The following is a 26602-nucleotide window of genomic DNA, read 5'->3' as shown; positions in this document are numbered from 1 at the left end:
AGATCACATTGCCATTTATTGGAGAAACTTTAATTTGGATTCCTAGGCTGAATAAGGTGTCCAAGGAAATTACTGAAAGAAGTAAATTAAAAGGCTGCTTTGTCATATTTGAGAATTTGTAAGTAAACCATAAGAAACGGACCCCATATGACTCTATTACTGTAATATATGAGATCTCATAATTTCCCCGTAAATCACGATCACTTCCTCAAAAGTAACAGATTTGTTGAAAAGTTTAACTGAGTTCATATAGATGACTGTATTCCCGGCTGATAAAGCTAACCAGCAGCTCATGACAAGAAAATATTTCACATATAAAAAAAAATACTTTTCACATATAAAAAAAATCATTCTCATTAAAAATATTCATTTGACCAAACCATTAAAATATTTTAACCACTCTCCAAGTCTGTTCATTAAGCCAGTAGTTTGCTTGGCATTACGATTCACAATCTCTCTCTCTCTCTCTCTCTCCCCCAATATATATGTAGTTATTTAAAATCCCAACCACCTGACAATTAAATTTGGAAATGAACAGAAAACTTGAGTCAACAGTAATCTGACTTCCCTTATTTTCATAAAACATCTGACTTCCCTTATTTTCATAAAACACATTGTCAAATGCTCCTTGCCTGTGCATGTTTTTTTCCCCTTGCACAATCAGTTTGCAACCAACACTAGCCTTCTCACCCCCCCCCCCATCTCCATTTATACAGCATGACCTGGATAGTAGTGATTTACTGCCAGAGCACAAGAACTTGGGGTACTGTGTGATGCACACTGTGCAAATCTACCTCCAATGTCAGAGGATTTAAACTACCTCCCCAATCTAGGAGGATTCATAGCTCCTGAACTCACTGGCTGGAATAGAGAGGTCAGCTGCAAAAGAAAATCTTTTGCATGTCCCTCTTCTGAAGGCCTTCTGGAAGCCACAGGTCAGTAAGTGCAGACAAAATGAGAGCCAGCAAGACTTCATAAATAATCTTCATTGGAAGCACTGGTTCCCGTCATATAAAAGGCCTTCCTTCATGACCTAGCCAGCAGGAAAGGTGAACTCCAACCCATGCAAAATTCCTCTGGCTGGACAGGAAGCTTCAAAGGAAAGCTGTTCAAGAGAGCTTTCCCACTTCCATTCAGATACTCAATCCGACTGGGAAAAATCAAAGGGCTCAAAGGCTTGACGGAAGTCTTGGGCTGCAGCAGTTTCTTCGTCCCGTCCTGTCTGGCAGCTTCTCCAGTCTGCCCGCTCAGGCATGCCAAGGATGGCCTCACTGGCCAGCACCTCCCTATGGAAAACAGCAGAATACAAACTAGTGTTACTCCGTCATAGTGTTCCAAGTTTCCAATACTGAAGACTGCTTAGCCATATATTCCAAAAGCCACTTGATTTTCTGGATATCTATGTCTCTACTTGAGGATCATGCGGAGGGGTAAATGAAACCTAACAAGGAGGAACAGACGCCGAAGGGAAAAAATGATGATATAACCCCAACTGAGAACAAAGACAGGGATTAGCAACTATAAAGCTACAGCTTGTCTTTACAACACTCTTTCATTCCATTTGATGGGCAAAGTCCAGAGCCACGGGCTTTTGAATGGTCTATGACAGGGGCCCCCAACCATGAGTCCATGGACTGGTACTGGACCGCGGCATGCCAGCAACCGGTCTGCACAAACAAGCAAAGCCCCATCCACGGGATGCAGGCAGCACACAAAACCACACACTCTCCAGTCCGTGGAAAAACCTTGCTCCACAGAACTAGTCCCTGGTGTCCAAAAGGTTGGGGACCTCTGGTCTATGAAATAGTTGATCTTGGTTATTCTGTAATCTTTTTGTTATTCTTTTTTCTGCTTCTGGATGTTTATTGTGCTTTGCTTTTATTTCCTATGTTTTTTATGTTTCTATCCAAATGTAAGCTGCCCAGAGTCAATCAGTGACTTGGGTAGCTATTTAAATCACACATTTTTTTAAATTAAAAAAAGAGAGATTAAATAAGGTTAAGTAGAATAAACTAACCTTCCAAACTGCAAGGGAAAGTTTTTGCTAATACGATGGAAGAGTTTCTCTCCGTTATCAAGTTCAACATAAAAATATGGTGTCCCTGGCTGAATTATCTGAAAGACAAGAAGCATTTCCATGTAGCAATATTTTGACCATTTCCTTCCAAAGAAGAATCTGTGTGGATGATAAAAAAATACATGATCTCTGAAGCATGTTTACTAGGCTACCAGGAAAAGGAAAGCAAGTGCCAAAGTTGTGGTACAGCTGGATTTTTGCTCAGTAAGCAATTTTTCTTTCACATCATTCAGGATGCGACAAAACTAGATTAAGGCTGTAATTCCTTTTTGCAAACTCATAGGTGTTTTTAAACGGGCAACTTTTGACAAGTTACAACAAATACATGCAGGAACTGAAGTTTATGTATGTTTTTAAAAAGTGATGCTGGTAATTTTGTATTTGTTATTCTGGATACATTTAGATATACTGGCACAGATGCTCTTTGTGAGAAAAAAAGGATAAAGTTACAGAAGAACATGTGCAAAGGGTGTTGTGAAAGGGATATTTTTAATTTGGTTTTCTTTAAATGTATGTAGTTTAACTGCAACAATTACCAGCCAGTGACAATAGCTGTGGCCAAACATTCGGAACTGAGGACCAGGCTGCTAAAGAGTGCTCAGACTGCGGAAGCCTGCTGCAGGAAACCCTCACTGATAGTATGTAACATGTAATAAAAATACACATCGAAGTTGCTGACTCAATATCCTGCCATCCGCTTACAAATAAAAGGAAAGGGCACATAAAAGAACATGCTAGATTGAGATCCAACTCCTGCATTACCAGAATTCCTTGCAGCAACACTCTGGTATAAACAAAGGAAGCAATGGCTTAACTCTTACTTGTTTGAGAGCTGAATGTTCTGGTATCTCTAATAACTCAATGTGACGTTCCTCTGCTTGACTTATGAAGGCTTCCTTAATGTCTTCAGTAACACAACAGGTCTCGGGTACAGGAACAACCTAAAAGAATATTTTCACAGCACTTAGGAATGAAAAAAGGAAGTCAAAAAAAGCAATATTTAAGGCAAATTAGGAGCTCCATCATTGGGACCAAAGAGGGCCCTCAGCAAAGATTATCATCATGATGAAAGGCAAATGCCTCTCTTGCAGTCTTAAACTTATGAACGTGAAAATTGGCTGTGGGAGATGAAGCACTGAGGACTTGTTTTTCTTCTGGAATCCTCAGTTTTCTTGCCTCACTTATATTCTCTGTGGTAGCCAGATGCTGTTCAGATACTGTTTCTGGTCAGCCAGATAGAAACTACCACAATATATCACTAGAAAAACATGGTGGTATAAGCAGAACACTGTCTATGAAGAGAATGTACAGATAAGGTTTATACTGAAGAAAAGGATATTCCGTGGCTCTTAGTGCTGTTAAAACCACCAAATCATATGCAAAATATACAGAAATTTTCGCTAAGTGTTGCTGTTAAAAACATCCTGCAAAGACAGAAATGCCTCACCTGGAGCTGGAGGTGTTGACTCCTATAATTCCTTTCATAAATCACACACCTTTTTCCTTTGGCTTTGAAGAATTTTTTCAGCACAGACTTGTACTGATCAACTTCTTCCACTGCTTCTGAACCAAGCTCGACCATTGACTGATAATGTCCAATGGGCAAAATAAGGACATGATCAGGTGACAAGCCCCCCTTGGCAAGGGCAAGGTAGCACTAGGAAAAGAACCCAAGAAACAGCGATGAGAATCATTAGCACTCCCTAGCCCAGGGGTAAGCAACCTTGGCTCTTTTATGACTCGTGGACTTCAACTCCCAGAATTCCTGAGCCAGCATGGCTGGCTCAGGAATTCTGGGAGTTGAAGTCCACGAGTCATAAAAGAGCCAAGGTTGCCTACCCCTGCCCTAGCCAATCTCTTCATGCTATTAATGTTAAACTGATAGGAACAGTATTGACATTCTGAAATGTTGTCCGAATCTTTCCACTCGCAAAGAAACAAAAATTACAGTAAGAGATAACTACTAAAAAGTCATTATTAGACGTTTTTATGCCACCAGAGAGAAAACTGATTATTGCTAAACGCAATGAAGATTGTGCAGGATGTTGCCAAACGATAATAAAAGAATTGCGGAAAAAGAGAGATTGTCAACATCTGATTAATAGTGACAAGAAACATGTATCATGAATAATTTTTATGAATGAAAAACAAGTACTCTATTTCACATCAGTTTGATGAATGAACAATATTCGAAAGAGCTGCCACTGATCTTCTCTATACATTTCCAACGAAGTCCAAATCTACTGTATACTTTGAATATCTTGTATTATGTATAATTTAGCCCTCTCATCGTTAAAGCATAGATATATTGGAAAATAGATACTTACATGAGTGCCAATGGTCACCACTAAATGCTTCTCAACATCTGGGCTGGCAAGGCAAAACCAGCAGGCAGCTGTCGGCAATGCTTTAAAATCAGAGGAAATAGATATCAGAAACTCAGTGTCAAGGTTCCGACAGACAGAGACGAATAAAGCAGAACTCTTGAGGCTTGGAAATTCCTCAAAGAACATATTTATTAGATAATAATAATAATAATAATAATAATAATAATAATAATAATAATAATAATAATAATAATAATAATAATAATAATGATGATGATGATGATGATGATGATAGGGACCTTGGATGGCCAACCTGACCCCGGGCGAGCCCGATTGCTTCAGCTGGTTTCCATCGCCCAGGCTTCCTGAAGCTGATGGGAACTGCGGTCCACCACAGCTGAACAGTTTGTTGAGCTACAAAGTTGAACACACCTGCAAAGCAGTGGTGTGCCACGAGCGAGGAAGCGGCGAGAGCTTTGAGGGTGCCAGTGTCTGTATTTCTGCGGCTCATGCACAGAATTCACACCGTGCCTTCCCATTGGTGATCAAGGAGGCTAACTGTGGTAAATATGTCATTTTTTTTGAAAAATAAAGGGACTGAGTACAATATTGATGAGGAACGTAAATGAAAAGGCAATTTCCAAAGCCTTCCTTCCGCCACTGAGGGAAACCTGAGTTGCCTGGTGGGGCGGGGGACCGGCCAGGCTGGGCCTTGTGGTGAAAAAAAATAGACATCCTCCAAAAAGAAGCCCTAATGGGTCTTTTAGACCAAAAACAAATATACGACCCAGGCTTATTTTCAGGGAAACACAGTACGTTCCACAATATATTTATTTGGCGGGCTTTTTTATACAACGCCCAGTCCCTGGTCACAGAACCAGTCGATGACCATTAAGGAAAATGCTTTATTAATATCTCTCAATGTACAGCCAAGAGTTTGTCTGTTTGTTCGGATCAATAATAATACCAACAGAATCAAACTCTTTTATCAATACAGCGAGGTCAGTCATTTTGGACTTTTCCAAGTACCTTAGTTGTTTTGTGCAAATGTATTAAATCTGATGGTCCCCCTGAACAGTTTCAAAATAAATACAAATGAAACAAATGAAAACTATGTTGCCAACCTTGGTTTGGGCCAATTTGTAGCCCTGTGCTCTTTCTTGCTCAATATTTAAAAGATAAATGAGTCTGGTACTCACGGGCCTTGAAAGGTGACCGCTTAGGTGGCTGTCTGTCTTCTCCTTTCATAGGTCGTTTCTTTCCTTTAGGCTTGTTGCTTAAATCGAAAAAAAATTGGCTAGCAGGCTCCTCCTTTGGAAGCAAAGCAAAATTGGCTGTTAGGGCAAAGGACAAATCCAGGAAAAAAATGTTTTCATGTGTATTTCAGCTGGACATGTTACACATCTGGATTAAAGCTCTTTTTAAAAAGCAGCTGGAATATGAAGAGTCCCAAATACAAAAGAAGCATATGTATGTGTGTGAAATAAAAGAAAGAATGAGCGTAGCTTTTCTTATTTCTAAGGAATGTTATAAACCCAGAATTTTTAAGGAAATTTGGAAAATTGCTTAGGATCAACTAATTAGCCAAAAAAGGAGGGAAAATCAGTGCTATGTAGAAGAAAGGAAATGAGAAAGTGTGTCTGGTTTGTGGTGATGCATCCAGCCATAGATCTACTCCAAATGTTACACAGTCCTACCAATGTCCAGCAGAAGAGGCCTGACTCATTAAAGAAAGTTGTACACTTCTATCTAAGACGGGGTTTATTTCATTGAGGGCTGCATCATGGTTGTGGTTGACCTTGGGGGGCCGGGATGGGTGTGGCCAGCTCAACGTCGCTCGTGTCCGGGGGCGCCTGTGGTGGCCTGGGCGGGGCTGGGGGGGATCCATTGTCTCCAGCCTAGGAAGGTGGGACCAGGGCGAGCATTATACCCTCCTTGTCCACCAGAGGAGCCTTGCTGTCCCTCTCAAGCCATGCAGAGGACCCCCAGTGATGCAGGCTGCCCGGAGCCCCGGACAGTGGAGGGCAAGCAGCCAGTCCAGCCTTTCCCAAGGGGGTGCCCGGCTGTGCTTACCTCCACCTCAAGGCTGCTGCTGATTGGCTCCCTCTTCTTGGCCAAGTTGCTCATGGTGTGTGTGGAAGGGGAAAATGTGTGGGTCAGAGGGAAGTCCACTCCCTCTCCCTGCGAGGAGACCCGGCTTTGTAACCAAGCATCCTCAGTGATAGGATGGGAGACCACCAGGAGAGGTCAGGAGGAGGGGACAAGGGGATGGCAAAAGGGCAGCAGGGCTGCTTGTGGCCAAGTGCTAAGGCAAGACTTCCCTCAGACCCTCCCTCCCTCTCTCTATAACCTTCCTTCCTTCCTTTCCCCCTTTTCTTCTTTTTCCTTCCCTCTTCATTCTCCTTTCCTTCTTCTTCCTTCCCCTCTTCCCTTCTTTTTGTTTGTCTTTCCTCTTTCCCTTTCTCCTTTCCTGTCCCTTCTTGGATGCTCAAATGCAAAAGGGAAACATTTCTTGATGCCTCCTTGCCTTGTGATCAAATGCTACTTTTGCTAGTAGTCTGTGGCCACTTAAAAGACTGAGAACAAACCAGGCTCAGTTTATCCCATGCTTGCATTTAGACAACAGTATAGTACAGATAACAGTACGGCAAAACTGTCAAAATGGTGGCTGTGATAGTTGATCAGAGCTTTTCTGTTTTTTATGTGCAACACCTTTAGCATTTAAGAACAGAGGTATGTTTCTATTAATACATAATCCTTAAAAGAACTCTCCTGTGGGGACCCTGCCATGGTCTAATTCAAACTGGAAATATAGCAAAGGAAAATATTTTTCCCCCACTATGCTTTGTCCTGTTTTCCCCACTGGAAATGGCTGTTTGCAACAAACAAGGAGAGGATACTTTCCTAAGAGTTCACAATTCAAGAATACCAATGTTAACTTGGATTGCCAATAAAGTTCTGTCTATGACAAAAGAGAACACAAAATTTCTTGCTCCTTTGAGCCCAACTCAATGGATCCAGGATTGAAGCAGAACTGTGTGAACTGGGGCATCTCCAACCAAGTTGCCTCTCTTTCCTTCCTTCCTCCCTCCCTCCCTTTTTTCCCTCCCTCCTCCTTCTCATCTCTTTCCTTCCTCCTTGCTCAGGAAGGGGTGATGGGATAGGGAGAGATTGCCAGCGCTGCCGGTGTCCATGCTGCTGCCGGCCGTCGCTATCCCACATGGGCGGGGCCGGTCTCAGTGAAAGGGAAGCCTTGTGGCTGCGAGGCTAAGTCAGCCAGCAGGCCATGGAGGTGCTGGGTGTGTGTGTGTGGCGCTGATCTACAACCTGATTGCGTCGATCGAAGCCAGAACGCGCTCAGCCTTAGATTCATGGGGCAGCCCTGGAACCAGCGAGGAGCTGCCCCGCTACCTCTGCCCCATTCCCTGGGTATGCGCACAGGAAATGACCAGTGCCGGTGTCCTGGGTAAAGTCAGCCTGCGGGGTAAGACAGCCAGCAGGGATGCCAGACTCTGCTTGTGCGTGCGCCCAGAGGGTGGGGCAGGGGTGCCCGTCGCTGGTTCCAGGGCTGTCTCCTGGATCTAAGGCTGAGCATGTTCTGGCTTTGATGGCTGGCACCAGGTTGTAGATCAGTGCCTGGTCAGCCTGGGCCGGGTCGAAGTGCCGTAGACCGGTCCTTCACTGTTTCCAGAGCAGGTCCCGGGGCCAGACGGAACCACAGGGCGGGCCAGATGCGGCCTGCAGCCTTGTGTTTGACATGTCTGATCTAAGAGGATGATACCAGAACTGGAATCCATTCATCAGAGGCAGTGGCAGGGTGTAGCTATTCCAGACCATCCCAAAACTGTATTACAAGTTCAGCAGGCCTAAGAGATTGGAAAATATGAATGCTGAATCCCTCTACCTTTGCATCTGGTAACTCATAAGCAAAACCTCCATCCCCAGGCTTTCGGTATGGGTTCTCGGTGGTATCTTGGGGCTGTTTGATGAGTTCTGCAGGATCCATTGAATTCATTGGAAGAATGCTGAACGCGTAGAGATACTGAAAGGAATCACAAAATAAGAACAGAGCTACAGCAAAAAACCTGCCGGGTACTGTTTAATGGTTAAGCACTTTCTAAGAATAGAGGATCAAAGTATGCATTTTCTCATCCAAACAATGAAAATTGTGTGTTATCACAACATGGCTCTTATAACAAAGTTACAAGAGATGTAGACACACATACACACGTGTCAAAAGGGTAGGGCCAGCCTATATGCAGTAGATTGTACCAACTGAAATAGTTGTATTTATTTGCACATTGCCATGAGGCATATATAGTCAATTTGGTTTTGGCTTAGCAGATTTCATGAGTCAAGCCACTGCAACTGGCAAACCACATCACAGCAAAATGAGAGTAGTAGCAAAGTAGCAGAGGCAGTTAACAGTTCACAATGGACACTAGGAAAGACTGTAGGGGACCTGCAAGAGAGGCCTAAAGGGAGGCTGGCCATACCAAGGGAGGGGTTGGTAGGGAATGTGCCTACTGGCTATGCCAAGCATATAACTTTTTGTGAGACTGCCTATATTTCCAATATGCTCAGAAGCCCTTATATATTGGATACTCCTACATACACCTGTGGGCTTTGTGATCTGCGAGACAAAATATATGAAAGCCAATAAAGCAGTTAAAAAAAAGAAGAAATTAACAATTAAAGAATTATCTCATCCTTCAATGCAAAACATCAAATGTAAAGCAACTTACGGGCTTGCTTTAATGGAAGTATTATTGCAGTCAAATTTCTTGGCCAAAATTAAGCTGTGCTGTTTAGGCCAAGAAATATATCAGCTTGTATACAACTTGATTATTCCTCTGTTCAGTTCATGTATGAAAAGGCAAAAAAAAGTCTCTGTTCACCTTTCTCTTGTCAGTGTTGCCAACATCAGCCAGGGCGATGAATCTGCTGACATGTTGTGCGGTTTCTTGAAGAATAGCATGGTTCCTGTAGAAAGAATTTTGCACAGATTTTAGAAAACATCTCCTGATCTGGAAGATATTCAATTGCCTCGAAGAAAACAGATGCAACAACTTTCCCACAAAAATTCTGTTTGCTTCTGGAAGCTTCAGTCTGTATAACATGTTCATGTGCAACATGAACTTCAGATAAAATTGTCCATGTAGTTTAACAACTTCCATAAAAAGTTGTTTATGAGAAGAATGGAGGGCAAAACTATAAAAAGTTACTATTTATAACTATATGTTATCTCCAATATCAGAGGCATGTTTTCACATGGCAGATTCCTGGGTTATGACTGAAAGGTTTGGCATGCTCTGGTCTTGCTTATGGGTTTTCTATAAGTAATTACAGTACTTCTTGACTTACAAGCATTCATTTAGCAACCATGTGAAAAACCTATGCCAGGTCCTTGCACTGTCGTAGCATTCCCACAGCTACGTGATCTAAATTCAGGCACTTGGAATTGGCATGTATTTATGACGGTTGTACTAACTTGGGGTCACGTGATAGCCATTTGTGAACTTGCCAGCTAGATAACAATGAGCAAAGCCAATGCGCGGGGAGGGGGGGGAAAGGGGGCAGAAAGAAGAAAGCCAGATTTATTTATTGATTCACATAACAATTCACTTGCAAGTAATTCACTTCAAAACCATGGCAAACACAGTCACAAAACCAGGTGCAACTCACTTAACAACTGCCTTGCTTACCAAGGGAAATTCTGGTTGCAATTGCAGTTGTTAAGTTGGGGCTACTTGCAGTTAGTCACTGTGGGAACAGAATATATGATGGGATTTGATTTGATCTAGCTTATCTTTTTTTGTACTCTTATATTTATGCAAATTACTTCATTAACAAATGTACTGAGACAACTTGGCTGCAGTTTTAGAAATGGGTTTACTGGGTACAGCAGTTATTACTCAAGGATTCACATACCTATAAGGAAGCCTTTCATAATTGATTTTCTGAAGACCAGCAAAATGGTATCTGGGCTTTAAACTTGCAGCTAGTAAAGATACTAACCCTGAACCACATTTCTTAGAGTTCACATCTCCCTGTAAAAAAACAAACCCCCACACAAATTTATTTAATTTTTACTTACAATGGATTTATATATAGACAATACATCAATAACGCTTCCATGGTCTAAATCAAATAACAACTTATTAAACTGGTGTCCTGCCTTACTCTGGGTGGCTCACAACAATCAATCAAAGAAATTACATTCAGATCAATAACACATAAAAGATAAAGCCAGTTTGGCCTAGAAACCAGGAGACTGTGAGTTCTACATTCACTTAGGCAAGAAAGCCAGTTGGGTGACTTTCAGTCAGTCACTTTCTCTTAATTCAACCCAGTTCACAGGGTTGTTGTGAGGAAAAGAGGAGGCAAGAGAATTTGGTATGCTGGCTGCTTTTTTATTTTTACGCACACATACAGGGAGGGGGGGGGAGGAAGAAGTAGATAGATGGAATAAAAATCTAATAATAATAAGAATGCAAGCACGATATACTGAGTGATCTCACTCTTCCTTGCCAAAGCCTGGATGAAGAGCCAGGTCTTCCCAGCTCTTCTAAATAAACAACATCAGAGTGGGTATTGGACTTCTCAAAAAGGAAAAACCTCTCTTGAAAAGTTCCTGTGAGAACAAGTAAAAGTTTCCCTATATTCTTGTCCTGATTTGCACTTAGTATTCTTATATTTCACCATGGGTTATTATTAATACATTTTATTGTTTCATTCTTTAGTTTACAATCGGCTTTTTCTACTGGTTTATGCTAAAGATCAGAGTTACTTTCACTGCCAATCTGGTACATTCCAGCTGCAGATGATGAGTCTTTGTGGAAGACATAAATCCTATCATGCAATTCCTTTCCCTTTCCAATGTACTACTTACTGTGCTGTTGCCAAAGATCTCTACCCCCTTGGGCCAACAAGAGGTGAGCAAGATATCTACACCTTTGAATTCTGAGGTGGATTGCAAGGAAGTCTTGAGATCAGTCACATCCTTAGTACGAAAACAATGTGCAGGAGCTGGATCTTCTGTGGATTCAGCTCCACTGAGATAAGCAATCTGAAGTCCTGAAGCTCCGCTGAAGACACCTTTGCGTCCTATGCATATAATGGAACATAATTCAGGCCAGAGAATTTGTAGGAAACATGCTTCAACAATGGCTCCAGATCTTACATATTGCACACTCAAATGCAAAGAATACATGGTTCCAAACTATGCATTTTAATTGATAGAGGAGCATCTCTGTTTTGTGCTGAAAGATATAAACTGCCCCTTGCCCAGTCTTTACAGAAGACGCATGTGAATGTGTCAGTGGCTAGATTCACACATCTTTCAACTGTCTTGTGCTCTGGCTTAGCATAACATGTAAATTCAGGTGGCAGTCTATCATACATAAAAAGTCAAACAGAGAAAAGATTGAAGAAATATCACATTTTTTCTTCTTAAGAACGAATTGGAGTTGCAAGATTAGATGAACCTAAGCCTTACGTCCATCTCCATCCTGAACTCAAGAAAGGGGAGCTAGTCAAGGAAGCACACAAAAATGTTACACCTCAGTTCTGTGAGCTGCATTTTCCACACTGAATTAAAGGTAGTGGTTTTGATCTTTAAAATCGTACAGGGCATGGGGCTGAAGCACTACCTCTCTCAGATTACATCTGATAAGGCCTGTTATGGGTCCCATTGACTAGGGTTAGGGTGTTTAATTTGGTGGGCCTTTTTTGCTGCGGCTCCCACTTTATGGAACATCTCTTCCCCTGAAGTAAGGTTGGCCTCATTCCTTTTAGCTTTCTGGAGGTCCCTCAAGACCTGGCTATGTGAGCAGGCTTGGGGACACTAGGGGACTGGCAAAATATTGAGGTGGCTCCTAGGTAATTAACAACTCCCCTTCTGCCTAATCTTTTTATTCTATTTGTGCCTTTTATAATTTCAATTTTTTTTAGTATTAACAAATTAATGTTAATTTGTATATTTTGTTTTTCACTGGGCAGTATAAAAATATGAATGAAAAAAATAAATTCCTTGCAATTTCCAAGGCATGAACAGATGCCAGCAGTTTTCCAAACTTCAAATAAAAGCTAGACAAAACTACAATGAATAGATATCTCACCCTGTTTGGGGGAAATGAGGAAACAATTGTGGGTACCTCAGAAAATTCACATTCTGATGTTTAAAAAAAGGACATTATTTAAACAAAGAGGAAGTTAGCCAAGGATAGTCAGAATCCCAGCAACAATCAGCTCTTTCTTACCTCCTAGGGCAGGGCTGTCAAACTGTCGGCCTTCGGGCCAGATGCATTATAGCGAAACCGTGCCCACCCCATTGCCGGCAATGGAAAAAAAGTCGCGCTACGTCGTGACACATCACGCGATGCTGCGAGTTTGACACCCCTGTCCTAGGGGCTTTAATTGGGAATCGTATGAGCCAGTGCTCAGTTATGCCTAGCAAATGTCTATCATGTTACCACAAGAAGCTTATATGAGAATCTTGGAGAAGGCAGAAATTCCAACTTCAGTGGTTTCACATTTATACCCCCAAACTTAACTCATTAAAAAAAATAACCTTTCAGGTTACCTAGATAAGTGATGTTCTCAGCTAGTTCGCATCCGCTGATATCAGGAAAATAACGCACTGTTTCAGCATTATTGGCACCCAACACATATGTCTGTATAGGAGCTAAAAAAGAATTTCCCCAAAAGTACAATTAAAGAAAAACAATAACAACAGAAATGTATTCTATTTAGTATGAGCAAAATGTTTTAAGTCAAAGTTTTATTTTACATGGCATTAATTTTTATTTAAGAAATTCCTTGCCGTTCCAGTATATGCTGTAGAGCAATGAAGAATTTTTGTGTTTCATGCAAATGATAGTGAGGATTTCCCCCGTTATCTGCTATTTAAAAGCATCCTCTCTGTATTTTTGAACAGTAACACAACACAAATATATAACTACTGTATAATTCTGTTCACTACAAACATATAAGGCTTCTATTTTAAAAGGTTTTTCTCTATTTTTCCTGGGGCACAGAAGTCAACTGTTTCATTTCCAGCGGGTGCAGCAATCTGCTGTTCTATTTCTCTGTGTATCTGATATAGTCATACTTTTGCCTGAATCAAATTGAAACATTTCTACTTTTGAGATTGGATATGCTCTGTGAGCTTCTGAGTAAGTAGCTTAATAACAAAATTGTATGTAAACATGTAGAACAGACATGTCAAACTCGCGACGTCACGTGACATCGCAAGATGTATCGGGACTGTTTTGCCATTGCCAGCAATGGGGTGGGCGCAGCTTCCGGATGACGCGTCCGGCCCATGGGCCGGCAGTTTGACACCCCTGATGTAGAATGTTATGCAATACATATTAAAATAATAAGATGTTTATTTTGATATGAAAACCAGCAGTATGCACATATAATTTGTGATCAAAGTATCAGTGGGAGTAGGGAATATAAGAGAAATATTTTGGTTCAAAAACGTGGGATAAAGTACCTTATAGAAATGTTAAGAGAATTTATCTGAATTGGCTTTGGTATACAAATATCAATATTTCTCCTTGTCAAACTTCCTATGATGAAGAATTTTCATTTGTTATAGAAGAGTCAGCAATCCAATTTCCTCAAGTGATACAGTCCAGACAGGCTAATTATGTAAGCAAAAATGAGGTCTAAGCTGCAGTGACAGATTTGTAAAAAGATTCTACTACACGACCAACTATCATTTGCAAAGGCCACAGATCCTATCATTTTTCCTTACCTTTTTTTGCTCCTGTTTGATAATCTTTCCATTCTGAATCTTGAGCAGAGCCAAAGAAGTTTCCCACACACAAAAGGAACTGTAAAAATATTTCATACAATTTTATAACACTGATTGGAATAAACAAAGGAGATGCATCAAGGTGAAAACATTTCATCTTTAAAGTGCTCCCTGATCTATACATTTGCCTGTTCAATCTGGGATACCACAATGGCCTTCCTAGCTATTTCAGCAAGGCCATTTGAGTATAATAGTTGTTTATCAGTACTATGTGGTTGAATTTTAAAAAAGAAAAGAGCTAAGGTGCACATTTACTTATTTAAAAATTCTCCCCTTCAGGAAAGATATAAAAATTTCACTTCTTAGCAATTTTAGTCATAAAAAGCTAATTTTAAGATCAAGAGTTCAGCTAAGGCAGGGGTGTCAAACTGCCAGCCCGCGGGCCGGACACATCATCGCAAAACCGCGCCCACCCCATTGCCAGCAATGGCAAAAAAGTTCCGATACGTAACGCAACGTCGCGAGTTTGACATGTCTAAACTAAGGTAATATCTTGAGATTTCTATATGAATAAAATGCTGACAAATGTTTGGGTTAAAATAGTGTAAAAGTATAAAAATGAACACAATTTTGAGATGACATAGTGAAATATTTTTTTAAAGCAGAAACAAAGATGAATCCAACAGGGGTAGCTTTAATATACTTTTATTTGTGTGTTTTCTCAATAATTCATTCTGCTGATTTCTTTTAAAGTGGTGCACTATTTTCATTGTTTTATCATAATACTTTAAATCAGCTGTAATTTGCCTAGAGAATTTGGACTATTGAGTGGATTAAAAATAGTTTAATCTAATGAAGTGATACAAATAGCCCTGTGCAGTCTGTGCAGTATCAAAAAACTATCATTATCATGACATATTGTAGCAAGGGGTTTTGATCAGCTACATGAAATGTCAGTTTTGGAACTGTATCCCGTCGTATCATTCCATTAGTGGAATTGCCACTGCCGGTCTGACAGGTTCCACCTTCTCTATGAAGCTTCTCAGATTTTTTTGAAGGTAGAATAAATGAAGTGGTGATTGGAAAAAGAAGAGAATCCAGTGCTGACATAAACAATGAATTGATTCCTCATTTGGCAGTTACTGAGACAGATTGGAAGGGCTATACAAGATAGAGGCATTTTCCATTCTGAAGCTTCTGTGCTTGAGGATATTATCCTATGGAGGCAAACTTACATCAAATGCTCCACTTTTCTTCTGAACAGCTTGAACTCTGGAATATAAAGTTCCAAATTTTCCTTCTACATCTCCACAGGCCAACCTAAGGAAAGAAACAAGCATGTCTCAAGCAGAGAAAGAGCCCCCGAATCAACAAACTATGGCAGGGAAGCCTGGGGGTAAAATAATCTACAAAACTACTGATAAAAGGGTTCTTGAGTGGCTGTTTTGAAGAAATGCACTGATGTGAGCCAGAGAACTCAGGAAATATCTCCATTCCCCAGGTAGCCAGAGCCCAAGAAAAGCGTGGGCTCCTCCATCTTTAATAACTTCAAATGAAGAGATAGGCCAGTTATGGCTACTATACTCCAGAACAGTGTTTCTCAACCTTGACCATTTTAAGGCATGTGGACTTCAACTCCCAGAATTCCACAGCCAGCATTGCTGGCTGTGGAATTCTGGGAGTTGAAGTCCACATGCCTTAAAATGGTCAAGGTTGAGAAACACTGCTCCAGAACCACATCATTCGCCACCCAGCTCGCTTGGTTTTTTGCAGCAGCTGCCAAGATTTTTAAGTCAGTTTTCGAGCACCAAATGGAGACCAAACCTGGGATCTTTTCATCCTCAAATCAGAAACGCTGCTATTAAACTGCCACCCTTCCAAACGACCAGTGGATTCTGGAGAAAGGAAGTAAAGCTCAGTCCTTTGCGGCCTTTTTTTTACATTCCCATTAGGACCAGGAACTTTTTTTTTTAAAGTAAAGGGACTCCCTGACCAGCCCTCTTCCCCTCTCGCCCTTTTTCCTCACAGGCGCAAAGGCTTCTCCGGCGCCATCACAACCGCGGCGCCTCGCTTCCGCCCGCCTTCTCGGGCGCTGTGTCACAAGCAAACTGCTCCGCCGGAAGCGCGAAGGACGCGAGTGGAGGCGGGAGAGTCCGTTCCGTTTTGTTAGATGCAGCGGCGGGAGAGGCGGCGGCGACGTCGTGGTGGCGGTGGCAGCGGGACCACTTGCGGGGTGTGAGCGGCGGGAGGATGCCTGGAAGCGGCAGCGAGATTCTGACCAGGAGCCGGAGGCGCGGACCGGCCGTTTCAGTAGCAGTGACGGCCGGCCTGTTGCTGTCGCTGGTGCTCTGGGCCTCGGTCCACAAGGTGGAGGAGGGACACCTGGCTGTCTACTACAGGTGAGTCCTGGCGACGGAATCCTTCGTGTGGCTTGGGTCGCTCTCTTCTCAGTGCTGAGAAGCCTCCTTCCTTTCCCGGGCAGATGATAGAAACCCCTGAGTAGAGAGCCTGGTGCCAGCCTCGCTCTGGATCTGGCAATACAGGTAGTCCTTAGCTTACGACCACAAGTGAGCCCAAATTGATGTTGTTAAGTGAGAAATTAGTTAAGTGAGTTGTGCCCGCATTTTACGACTTTTCTTGCCACAAGTTGTTAAGTGAATCACTGAAGTTTTTAAATTAGCAACACTGTTGTTAAGTCAGTGTTTCTCAACCTTGACAATTTTAAGGCATGTGGACTTCAACTCCCAGAATTCCACAGCCAGCATTGCTGGCTGTGGAATTCTGGGAGTTGAAGTCCACATGCCTTAAAATTGTCAAGGTTGAGAAACACTGTGTTAAGTGAAGCTGGCTTCTCCATTGTCTTTTCTTGTTAGTAGGTTGCAAAAGGGGATCACATAATCCCAGGACACTGCAACCGTCATAAATATGAACCAGTTATCAAGCATCCAAAATCATATGACTATGGGGATGTTGTCACGGTTATAAGTGTGAAAAATGGTCATAAGTCACCTTTTTCAGTGCCGTTGTAACTTTGAATGGTCACTAAATGAACTATTGTAAGTCGAGGACTACTTGTGCTTGACCATCTGCCCTGATCTGAGCCTTTCTTCGGAGCAAGCAGAAGGTTCCCCCCCCCCCCCCGACTTTAGTTCTCTGGGTAGTGTTAGGACTACAACTTATAGTACCAACCTCGCTGTTGTGATTCAAAGGCTATGTGTGTAGTGGTGCTTGGTCCTGGTTTATTTAACTGTACTTTTTAAGCAATTTCAGTTGGCTGGGTTCACAGCCTTGTCGATCCATGGTTAACAAAATACATGGTAACTTGGCATGATGCGTGAACCCAAAACGCACTGTTGTGATCCAAAATACCTGTGCATGGTCCCAGATGGAAAAAAGTTGTCCTAGATAAGTGTTTCCCAATCTTAATCATTTTAAGATGTGTGGACTTCAACTCTCAAAATAGGAAGTGTTTTGGGAGTTGAAGTTCACACATCTTAAAATGGCTAAGGTTGGGAAACACTGTCTTGGAACAAACGGGGCTCCATCCAGCAATACTTATCTCAGAAATAAAGGGCAGCTTGTCCTGTTTTGTTCCTGAAAAGGTGTGAAACAACACTGGCACTCATCTTTTGTTTTGCTCTACTCCTGAAGAGGCCTAGAGCCAGACTAAGTTGGCTGCATGCAGAAGGCAACTTGTAAATATTGTGTGCCTGTACATTTGGCTTTACTTCTAATCTTCAGCTATCTGCCAATAAACCAGTGGAATAGCTTGCCTTCAGAAGTTGTGGGTGTCCCACCAGAGGAGGCTTTTAAAAAGAAACTGGACAGCCACTTGCCTGAAATGGTATAGAGTCTCCTGCTTGAGTAGTGGGTTGGACTAGAAGACCTCCGAGGCTCCTTCCAATTCTGTTATTCTGTTCTGAATCACTGGAGTATAGTATTAGGAAAATGAGTTGGACAGGTGAAATAAATGCTTGCTGTGGCTGTTGTTTTATAAGAAAGTTGTCCTTTCTGACGTTAGTTCATGCTTATTTCCTTTCTTTTTTGTATATAATTTATTGTAGAGGAGGTGCACTGCTCTCTTCCCTGAGTGGACCAGGCTATCACATCATGCTCCCAATTCTCACAACTTACAGAACAGTACAGGTTTGTGTAACTGCCTTGGGCGGAAAAACAATAGAGGGAGGGAAAAGAGGCTTGATGATAAAAGGATTGCCTTTGTCTTTTGTACAGCATACAGATAGTGTCAGGGGAAAATATGATTCATGTTTTGATACTTGCTATGGTATCCTGCCACTATTAAAAATCCACCACAGGTTAATATGTTACTAGAGGTAGGTAATGGCTAATGCTGCATACAGATAAATACTTATAAATAAGCTTATACCTCTCATTTGCATGTTTGATTTTGCTAGTTGCTTGAAGATAAAAAAGAAGCATTGAAGAAAAGAAAGAAAAAATACCAATTTAGCTAGTTCCTTATTAGCAATTTCCCTGATTCCCTGGATTAAATAATAGGTTATATAACATCAAAGGGGGGGGAGTGATATCTGGATGTATGATCAGTTGCTTAGTGACTATTTGAAGTTATAGCTGACCCAGAGAAAGGGACTTTTGACCCTGATTCAAAGTTCTGTCAAGAGTTTGCCAACGCAGCCTCATTTACGGCCTTATGCAATGTCCTGCAGTCACATGACCATGTTTTGCAATGGTTTTCTAAAAAAAAAACGACAGTGCCAGTTTTCAGCAAAATCATAGACTTAGGGAATCATTGGCTGATGTAATGACTGTGGCATTAGTTTTACAACCACAGTGTTTCTTTATGACTGCCACATTTGCTTAACAAAGGATCACCAGAAAAAGATCCTAAAATTGGGTTGGTCACATGATGACTGTTTTACAACCATCACAACATATGGCAATAATGGGCAGGCTCCATTGTCGATGATTATCTATCGGAAGGTTGTAATTATCTGGTGAAAAGGTCAGAAGTCACTAATTTTTTAACTTTAAATTCTTCCCGTCCTGTCCTTTCCTGTCTTTTATTCTATGGGGAAAAAAATCTTAATATACTTTTTAAAATATTTCCATCACCCCAGTTTCTTCATCTCAATCTCATGCTAAAAATGAACTAGAATTCCTGCTAGATATTGGAGGTGGTGGTTGGAGCACTTGTCACTTTGTGGGACTGAAGTTTTAGAAGTTGTTTCTCAGAAAAAAAGCAGAACGTTCCTGATATTTAGTTTGTTTCCAAAATGACAATAATAATTGTTAAGTTAGTAAATGTTACATCCTGCAATGTCTTTGCTGATCAATGTTGTTGTTTTTTCAGACAACATTGCACACAGATGAAGTGAAAAATGTGCCTTGTGGGACAAGGTATGTGTTTTTTTTGTAGTTTGTATTGTGTGTTTCTGGCCTAGTTGGGAAATATACCATTAAGATGTGTAATAGAATGGTTGAGTCACAGGGTGGAAGAATAGAAGGTGTTAAATGTTCTCTTTGGTAAAAATGGAAAAAAGGAAGTAATTTTTATAATGCAGCCTTCTTACTGAACAGTTCTGAGGTGTGTGATGAAGGGTTTCAGCCTTCCTTCCGAAGACCAATCTCACAAAGACAAACAAAAATTCTGCACTGAGTGTACCATAGACGTTGTCTTGTTACAAAAGCACAAACTGGATAGTTTTTAACCATGCAAATATGTGTGTCCTTATCTTCTTGCAGTGGTGGTGTCATGATCTATATTGACCGAATTGAGGTGATGAATGTGCTGGCACCGTATGCAGGTATTTTCCTTTTTTCTTTAACAGAAAACAAACACTTAGAGGAAAGAACCAGAACTCTAGTTTGGGAGGGGAGCTTTAGAGCAGGATCAGTGGTGGGAAGATAGAAGGTAGGCAAGTACATGGTAGAAATAGGAAAGGAAGCTATGAAGTTATTGTTCCTAAAAGGAGATACATTCACTATAGTTGGCTTGTTATTGTTTGATATGACAGTTGGTTCATAAAGATTTCTGGATTGCTAATTTGGGAAGTGCTGGAAGCCATAATATCAACTAAATCAATATTGTCTGAACAAATGTCCAAAATCTGTTTTGTGTTGGGGTGGACTTATACATAAAAACTATAAACAAATCTGGAGAACACCACATTGAATTGAGGCATTTCACTATAGAAACTCGCATGTGTTGTGTGTTTGTGGGAATTGCAGGAGCATTTTGATGGAATTGTGCAGATGAAGATGTGTTGGGAGAGGGAATGGACCATTTCTAAGAAGGAGAGGTTTTGTTTCTTACTTTGAGCCCCACTTCCCCAAATCTGCATCCTAGTTCTGAGCCCAAGTTTCAGGTCACCAGATTCTTAGTGTCTCTGGGCTCTGGTGATTTCTGCTTAATGTCAGGTTGGCCTATAATAAGTCCTTCCTCATCCACAAGAGAATCATTGTAGCGGTAATTACCAAATCTGGTTGAGCACAACGTTGTTCCTTTCTTGGAAATGTAAAGTTGGGTGCAGTATAAGGGAGCAGGTGAGATTGCTGCTGGAGCACCAGATTCTCTTGCTGCTTAGCAGATTCTTTGCCTGAACTCTTTAATGTCATTGCCAGGATGGTGATTAAATCTTCCCTAGACTGATAGTTCTGGAGAATTTCAACTCATGTAGCTTGGGAATTTGTGGCCTGTTCCAGATTATTGAGGACCTGACTCACATAGGTTGTTACATATTTGATCTGTTTTTTTGTCTTAGGGCAGAGGTGACATGATTTGAAGTGGGTGACAAGGCATTTGTTCCTTGTCGTGTTGCCCCCCTCTTTCTGCAAAAGGGATTATTAGATTGCATTGCCCGCATTGCCGGATGATGCCTGTTTTCCAGAAGGCATTTGAGGAATTCCATGGGTGTCTAGTAGACAGTTTGGATTGAATCTTAATTGCTTCCTGAAATGAAGGTTACATCAATGCCTTGGATAGAATGGCACTTGAGTGATTTTTATACTCTTCCTTGGTTTTCTGAGGAGGCAAAGCATCAGAACAGATGTTTAGAGTATCAAGGTGGGAGAATGAAGATTGAGTCCTACCAAATATGTGTACAAGCTTTGGTCTATACCTCAAAAATAAAGGCACGATTATTTTTCTGCCCTCGATGCATATGCAGACTCCCACCCACCAACCTTTTTTTAAGGAAACATTCACTCTTGTGAAATTTGAGAGACAGGAAAAATATCTCAAGGAGTATTTCGTGGCCCAGGACGTGGTTGCCCAAGGAAACATTTTGGTGTATTGAATTCTGAATGACTTGGTTCACGCCAGGTCTTGGCTTCCTCTTCTTGTGGAATCTAGGTGACATTCAGCACACACCCCTGAAATTATATGCCCCTTCTATAAAACCTGGCTCTCTCGACAGGTCCCAGGGTGCAGTAGAATGATTTACTCCCTGATGGTAGTTGTTGGATAATATATTGTCCTCCTTGATGTGTGTGCCATGTGTTTCTTCACTGCTTGCCTTTTATTATTTTAGTTGTTATTTTGATTTGGATGTTGTTATTGTGTTGTATAAGCTGCATAGAATCACTTTGTGATTGAGCTGGCATATAATAGACAAGTAAATTGGTATTCCTTTTCCTAGTTTATGACACTGTGAGGAATTATACTGCCGATTATGACAAGGCACTCATCTTCAATAAGATCCATCATGAACTCAACCAGTTTTGCAGCGTCCATACCCTGCAGGAGGTGTACATTGACCTCTTTGGTAAGTGTCACAATGTTTTGGCTACACTCCTTTCCACAGCGAGTCTTTGGGACGTGGGGACATTTTGTTGTTTCCTAGCAATCCTCATTATTGATGGTTCCATTACCTGCAGTTGCACATATTTGTGATTGGTAAATACAAACAAGACCTTACTATACATGTTAAGAGGTTTTGCATATTTGGTTTGGGGCACATAGTTCTGTTGCAGGATGCCTTTTGGAGTGATTTTGTCTATTTTATGTGTTTTCACAATGGAGGATTTGGTTTTTGCACATATAGGTAACCCTTGACCTATGATAGCAATTAGGACTGGAATTTCCATTGCTAAACAATGCACTTGTAAATTAATTAGTTAATTAAATTTATTTGCCACTTATCTTGCCTTGGGGCTATTCTAGCGACGTACAACAGTAACAATAGTAATAAGTCTTAAGCAAAAAAATCATTTAGTCCTGGCAATCTTGATTGTCATCATTAACTGAATCCCATGGTTATTAAGCAAGGCAACTTCCTGTCAGCTTCTTACAACCAGTGGAGAAGCTGGAAGGAAGTTATAAGTTCAGGCCGGTAGGCAGGTGAGTGGTTGCTGCTGGATAGGGGAGGGAATGAAGGATGCATGGGGGGGGGGGGGTTGGGAAGGGGATATGTAAGATGCATAGGTCAAGAAGGGTTTGTGAGGATTTGCAGCAGTGCACAAGTGGCTAGTGCAACGGAGCACAAAGGGGCTGGGTGTGTGTGTGCAGCTGGGGGTAGACTGACCCCAGCAAATTGTCATTAAACCTATGCAAAACATGTTTTGGAAGGTTTTGTTATTTACAATTTTATTATATAAGAGAAGATTCTACCTTTAGCTTGCTGTATAGTGCTCCTTCCTTAGATATCTTTGGTAATATTTATTGTTTTAATGTTTTATATTCCCATTTTTAGCTGGATGAAAGTCACTTAGAGTCGCTTGATGGAGGGATGGGCGGCATATAAATTTAATAAATAAAATATCTGCACTAGTTAGCCTGAAATGGAACCACCTAGATAAGCCCTACATTCTTCTTTCATGTATTTTGGCTAAAAGCAGATTAGTAGCTATTTAGTCACAGTTCCCTCTCTAGCTGAATAGATGGCATTGCCATGAGCAGTGCTGACAGAAAAAACTTAGAGCTCTGGCATAAGTGTCTCTATTTGGTTAATTTACCTCTTTAGTTTGTGTTTCCTTGTACCAGATCAGATTGATGAAAACCTGAAGCTAGCACTACAACAGGAACTGAATAGCATGGCACCAGGCCTTATCATCCAGGTACTACCTATCACATGCCTGCTGCAAATCTGTGTGAGTGATGGGAAGAGATTGAAACAGAACACTGGCTGGGAAGGTCGCAGATGGTGATCATGTGATCATGAGATGCTGCAGCCATTGTAAATTTGTGATGATTGCCAAATGCTCAAATCATGTGACTGCAGGATGTGGTGACAGTTGTAAGTGCGAGAACGTGTTGTAACTTTTGAGTGCTGTTGTAACACTGAACCGTCGCTAAACGAATGGTCATAAGTTGCATGGCTGACTGGGGAATCCTGAAAGTTGAAGTTCACCCATATTAAACTTGCCGAGTTTGAGAAACGCTGGTATAGAACTTGTGCTTGGGAAATGCTACATGAATATTGTTTAATCAAGACATTTGATTGTTTGTGTATAGGCAGTGCGTGTGACAAAGCCTAAAATCCCTGAAGCAATCAGAAGAAATTTTGAACTTGTGTGAGTATAAGAACACCCTCCTGGATCAGATCAAAGGCACGTTCACCATTCTGCTTCTCATGATGGATGAAATAGCGCAGTAGTCTCCGTTTCTGACTTCCAAGTCTTCATTTGATTTCTCATGAGTTAAACAGAGACTTTGGTAAAGATGTACTCTTGTGCTGAGGAGGCTTAAGGGAGATAATTTCATAGAGATTACCTTCCAGGTAGGTAGCTCAAGAAACTAATTTGTTTTCTGCTTTGCAGGGAAGCAGAGAAGACTAAACTCTTGATAGCTACACAGAAGCAGAAAGTGGTGGAAAAGGAGGCTGAAACGGAAAAGAGGAAGGCAATTATAGGTAATGAGCTTTGCCTTCAGTTTGGCAACAGTACCCTTCTCTCCCCCCCCCCCGGCTAAGTAGTTTCTTTTGGTTTAAGAAAATCTGAGTGGGGAAACTGGCAAGCATAATGGTTGAACCATAGATTTCCTGTGTGGTAGTTAGGTATTGAAGATAGTAGCTAAATGGCCAGAATTGTGTGGCATAATTTTGAGGAGACTTAAATGTGTGCCAATAGCCCTCCAGGGTACCTTGTGTGCAGCCATACTCTAAATGAAAAATGTTGAGGTGACCTACTTTGGCCCTTGGTTAGTTTCATGCATTTGCTAGTGTAACTTTCCTATAGTACACTATAGCAGGAAAGGAAAACATAGAGGGAAAGTAAGTTAAGAGCAAGGATGTGCCATATGTTACTCTCCTGGACCTGTAGGGATTTAACTGTGCTTACGCTATACCACAAGTGTTTCTTGTGAGCTTCAGGATGTTGAATAAATTTGGGCATTGGTCCACTTGACTCTTGTCACAGCCTGTATACAGTTCTTGTACTTAACTGTGAATGCTTTTCAATTGCAGAAGCAGAGAAAATTGCTGAAGTGGCAAAGATACAGTACAAACAGAAGGTCATGGAGACTTTGACAGAGAAACGAATTTCTGAGCTTGAAGGTAAGCTATGTGCTCCACCCTACTATCTCTTGCTCATTAGAGATTCTGAGCAAAGATCCACAGTGTCTGGGAACTAGGGTGCAAGGATGATTGAGTCAAGCTGCTTAGAAGGCTTTGTAGGAATGATTAATGTTGTTTACAGGTTCCTTTGTGGAAATATTAGTTCTTCTATTCTCTCCCTGATCTTTCTCTTCCGCATCTCCAGATTTTGGAACTGGAACAGAACTTAATGGAATCTCCTTCTGCCATTACATTCCCTTCCCTCAAAATACTTCAGCTTTCCTCAAAAACCTCCCCTGATTTTTTTTTTGTCTTCTATTCTGTATTTGTTCTTTGAAGCCAAAAAAAAAACAAAACATGCTAGACTTCACATATTTCACAGTGGGCCATGCTGCAGAGATTTAGAAAGGTTTGTTTTGGTAACGATGACTTGATGGCTTAAAACTGGCTGAAAGAAGTTTTGCTGCTCCCTTCTCAGATGCTGCTTATTTAGCAAGACAGAAAGCAAAGGCTGATGCAGGATACTACACAGCCCAAAAAGCAGCTGACTCAAACAAGGTGAGTTTCTCTTGCTTACACCAGCAATCTGACGAAAGGCTGGGGGTTGGGGGAGGGAAATGAGACACATGTAAACAAAGCCTACTTCTTGGGGGAGAAAACAAGTATTGGCTATAAAAGCATCCCCTACTAGTGGTTTGCTATGTTTGCACTTAATTCTTGTAATGCGAATACCTTCCCGGGTGTATTTATTTTTTTCTTCTCCTCGACAGCTGAAACTCACACCAGCCTACCTGGAGCTGATGAAATACCAAGCAATCGCTACTAACAGCAAGCTATACTTTGGCAGTAGCCTGCCCTCTCACTTGTTTCTAGGTTCCTGGGCGATCGAACACATGATTGCAAGGACTGCTAAAGAAGGTCATCTTGTCTCAGAAACAAGGAAACACCACCTCAGGGCTCAAGAAAGTGCTACTTGATGCTCGCACCACGTAGCGTCATTGATCTGAACATTAAAGTAACCAACTGCTCAAAATCAGAGCAGTTATTGTTTTCAAACTGCCTTATTGATAAACAGAGGAAAGGAATTACAGTTTTTTTTTTGCAGTATAAACGGTTCTGCACCAAGTTTGTGTCATTCTCCAGAGCCTGCTAGGAAGAGAATCCAAAGGCTTTTTAGACTGTTCCACACCAGAAGCTGGCTCCTGGAAATTTCAAGAAGTAAAGTAATCCAAGTGCTAACGTTTATCATTAGAAAAGAATTGGCAATTAAAATAATTGAACCTGGCTATTTGGCCGTTGTGGGGAAGTACTTGTTCCTACATTGAAAGCAATTGTAACATAGGGGCTCTGATGTACTAAATCTTAATAACCTCAATCATACATTTTACTACTGGAATTTGGAAGTTGATGCTATTAACTAAGAGCTGATGCACAGTTTAGTCCCATGACACAATAAGATAAACGTATGACTCCAGGGGAGTGTGTACCCAAATTATTTTTGGTCCCACTTGTTGGTAAGATAAAAACTATTGAGAGAACTTCTTAGGCTCTGGCTCCAAATCAATTGTGTTCTTGCTGTGAAAACTTTGTTTTGGAATTTATAAATGTGTCTGAAGAAGATGCATCTCATGACTGGAAAGTATCATTTCAGACTTTTTTTTTTTAAAAAAAGGCTTGTATTTCAAGTATATATATATGCAAAACATTGGTATTTGGAATAGGGAAAATAAAGCTATTTTCATAACCTTTTCTAAGAATGTGTTTGGTGGATTCAGGTGTTTATCCTGTGTTATCACAGACAAGTTGCTTAAAAAAACAGAAATCTGCAAAAATGGGCTAGTATTTATTGGGAGATGTAGGCTGAAACAGCAATTCAGTAACGTTAGAATGTTCTGCCTTCTGATCTTAATTATTTAAAAAGAAAACTAAAATAGAAATCCTTTTAAAATTCAGAAATCAA

At 41.1% G+C, this 26602-nt stretch overlaps 2 protein-coding genes across 2 annotated transcripts; one reads left to right on the top strand and one right to left on the bottom strand.

The window, feature by feature from the left end:
* Nucleotides 1-696: 696 nt before the first annotated feature.
* CWF19L1 (CWF19 like cell cycle control factor 1) lies at nucleotides 697-16243 on the bottom strand. Its single transcript, XM_015809963.1, has 14 exons — nucleotides 16197-16243; nucleotides 15406-15490; nucleotides 14171-14249; nucleotides 12989-13090; nucleotides 11297-11511; nucleotides 10336-10454; nucleotides 9303-9387; nucleotides 8309-8446; nucleotides 5604-5715; nucleotides 4405-4484; nucleotides 3525-3734; nucleotides 2899-3018; nucleotides 2018-2115; nucleotides 697-1286 (listed from the first exon to the last, which is right to left on the bottom strand). Exons 1-14 carry the CDS (start codon nucleotides 16220-16222, stop codon nucleotides 1142-1144), a joined length of 1614 nt encoding a protein of 537 aa, XP_015665449.1. The 5' UTR covers nucleotides 16223-16243; the 3' UTR covers nucleotides 697-1141.
* Nucleotides 16244-16501: 258 nt separating this feature from the next.
* Nucleotides 16502-26383, top strand: LOC107282205 (erlin-1). Its single transcript, XM_015809962.2, has 11 exons — nucleotides 16502-16569; nucleotides 18235-18316; nucleotides 19503-19549; nucleotides 19895-19956; nucleotides 21790-21915; nucleotides 23133-23206; nucleotides 23604-23662; nucleotides 23909-24000; nucleotides 24553-24642; nucleotides 25121-25200; nucleotides 25413-26383. The coding sequence occupies exons 2-11, from the start codon at nucleotides 18281-18283 to the stop codon at nucleotides 25617-25619; spliced, it is 873 nt and encodes a 290-aa protein (XP_015665448.2). The 5' UTR covers nucleotides 16502-16569; nucleotides 18235-18280; the 3' UTR covers nucleotides 25620-26383.
* Nucleotides 26384-26602: the final 219 nt, after the last annotated feature.

Source organism: Protobothrops mucrosquamatus, unplaced genomic scaffold, assembly GCF_001527695.2.
Source record: "Protobothrops mucrosquamatus isolate PMUCROS unplaced genomic scaffold, P.Mucros_1.0 scaffold6, whole genome shotgun sequence".
NCBI lineage: Eukaryota > Metazoa > Chordata > Lepidosauria > Squamata > Viperidae > Protobothrops > Protobothrops mucrosquamatus.
Note: the sequence above shows the minus strand (reverse complement) of the source record. Positions and strands in the feature narration are given on the sequence as shown.

Bases quoted from the DNA above. Each gene is read 5' to 3' on its own strand.
- CWF19L1 (XM_015809963.1), bottom strand. From the start codon at position 16,222: ATGGCGCCGGAGAAGCCTTTGCGCCT. The intron at 15,491-16,196 runs GTGAGGAAAAAG...TTCTTTCCTTAG, and splicing joins CCGGAGAAGCCTTTGCGCCT to GTTGGCCTGTGGAGATGTAG. The intron at 5,716-8,308 runs GTAGAGGGATTC...TTGCTTCCAAAG, and splicing joins ATGAGTTACCAGATGCAAAG to GAGGAGCCTGCTAGCCAATT.
- LOC107282205 (XM_015809962.2), top strand. From the start codon at position 18,281: ATGCTCCCAATTCTCACAACTTACAGAACAGTACAG. The intron at 23,663-23,908 runs GTGAGTATAAGA...TCTGCTTTGCAG, and splicing joins AGAAGAAATTTTGAACTTGT to GGAAGCAGAGAAGACTAAAC. The intron at 25,201-25,412 runs GTGAGTTTCTCT...TCTCCTCGACAG, and splicing joins AAGCAGCTGACTCAAACAAG to CTGAAACTCACACCAGCCTA.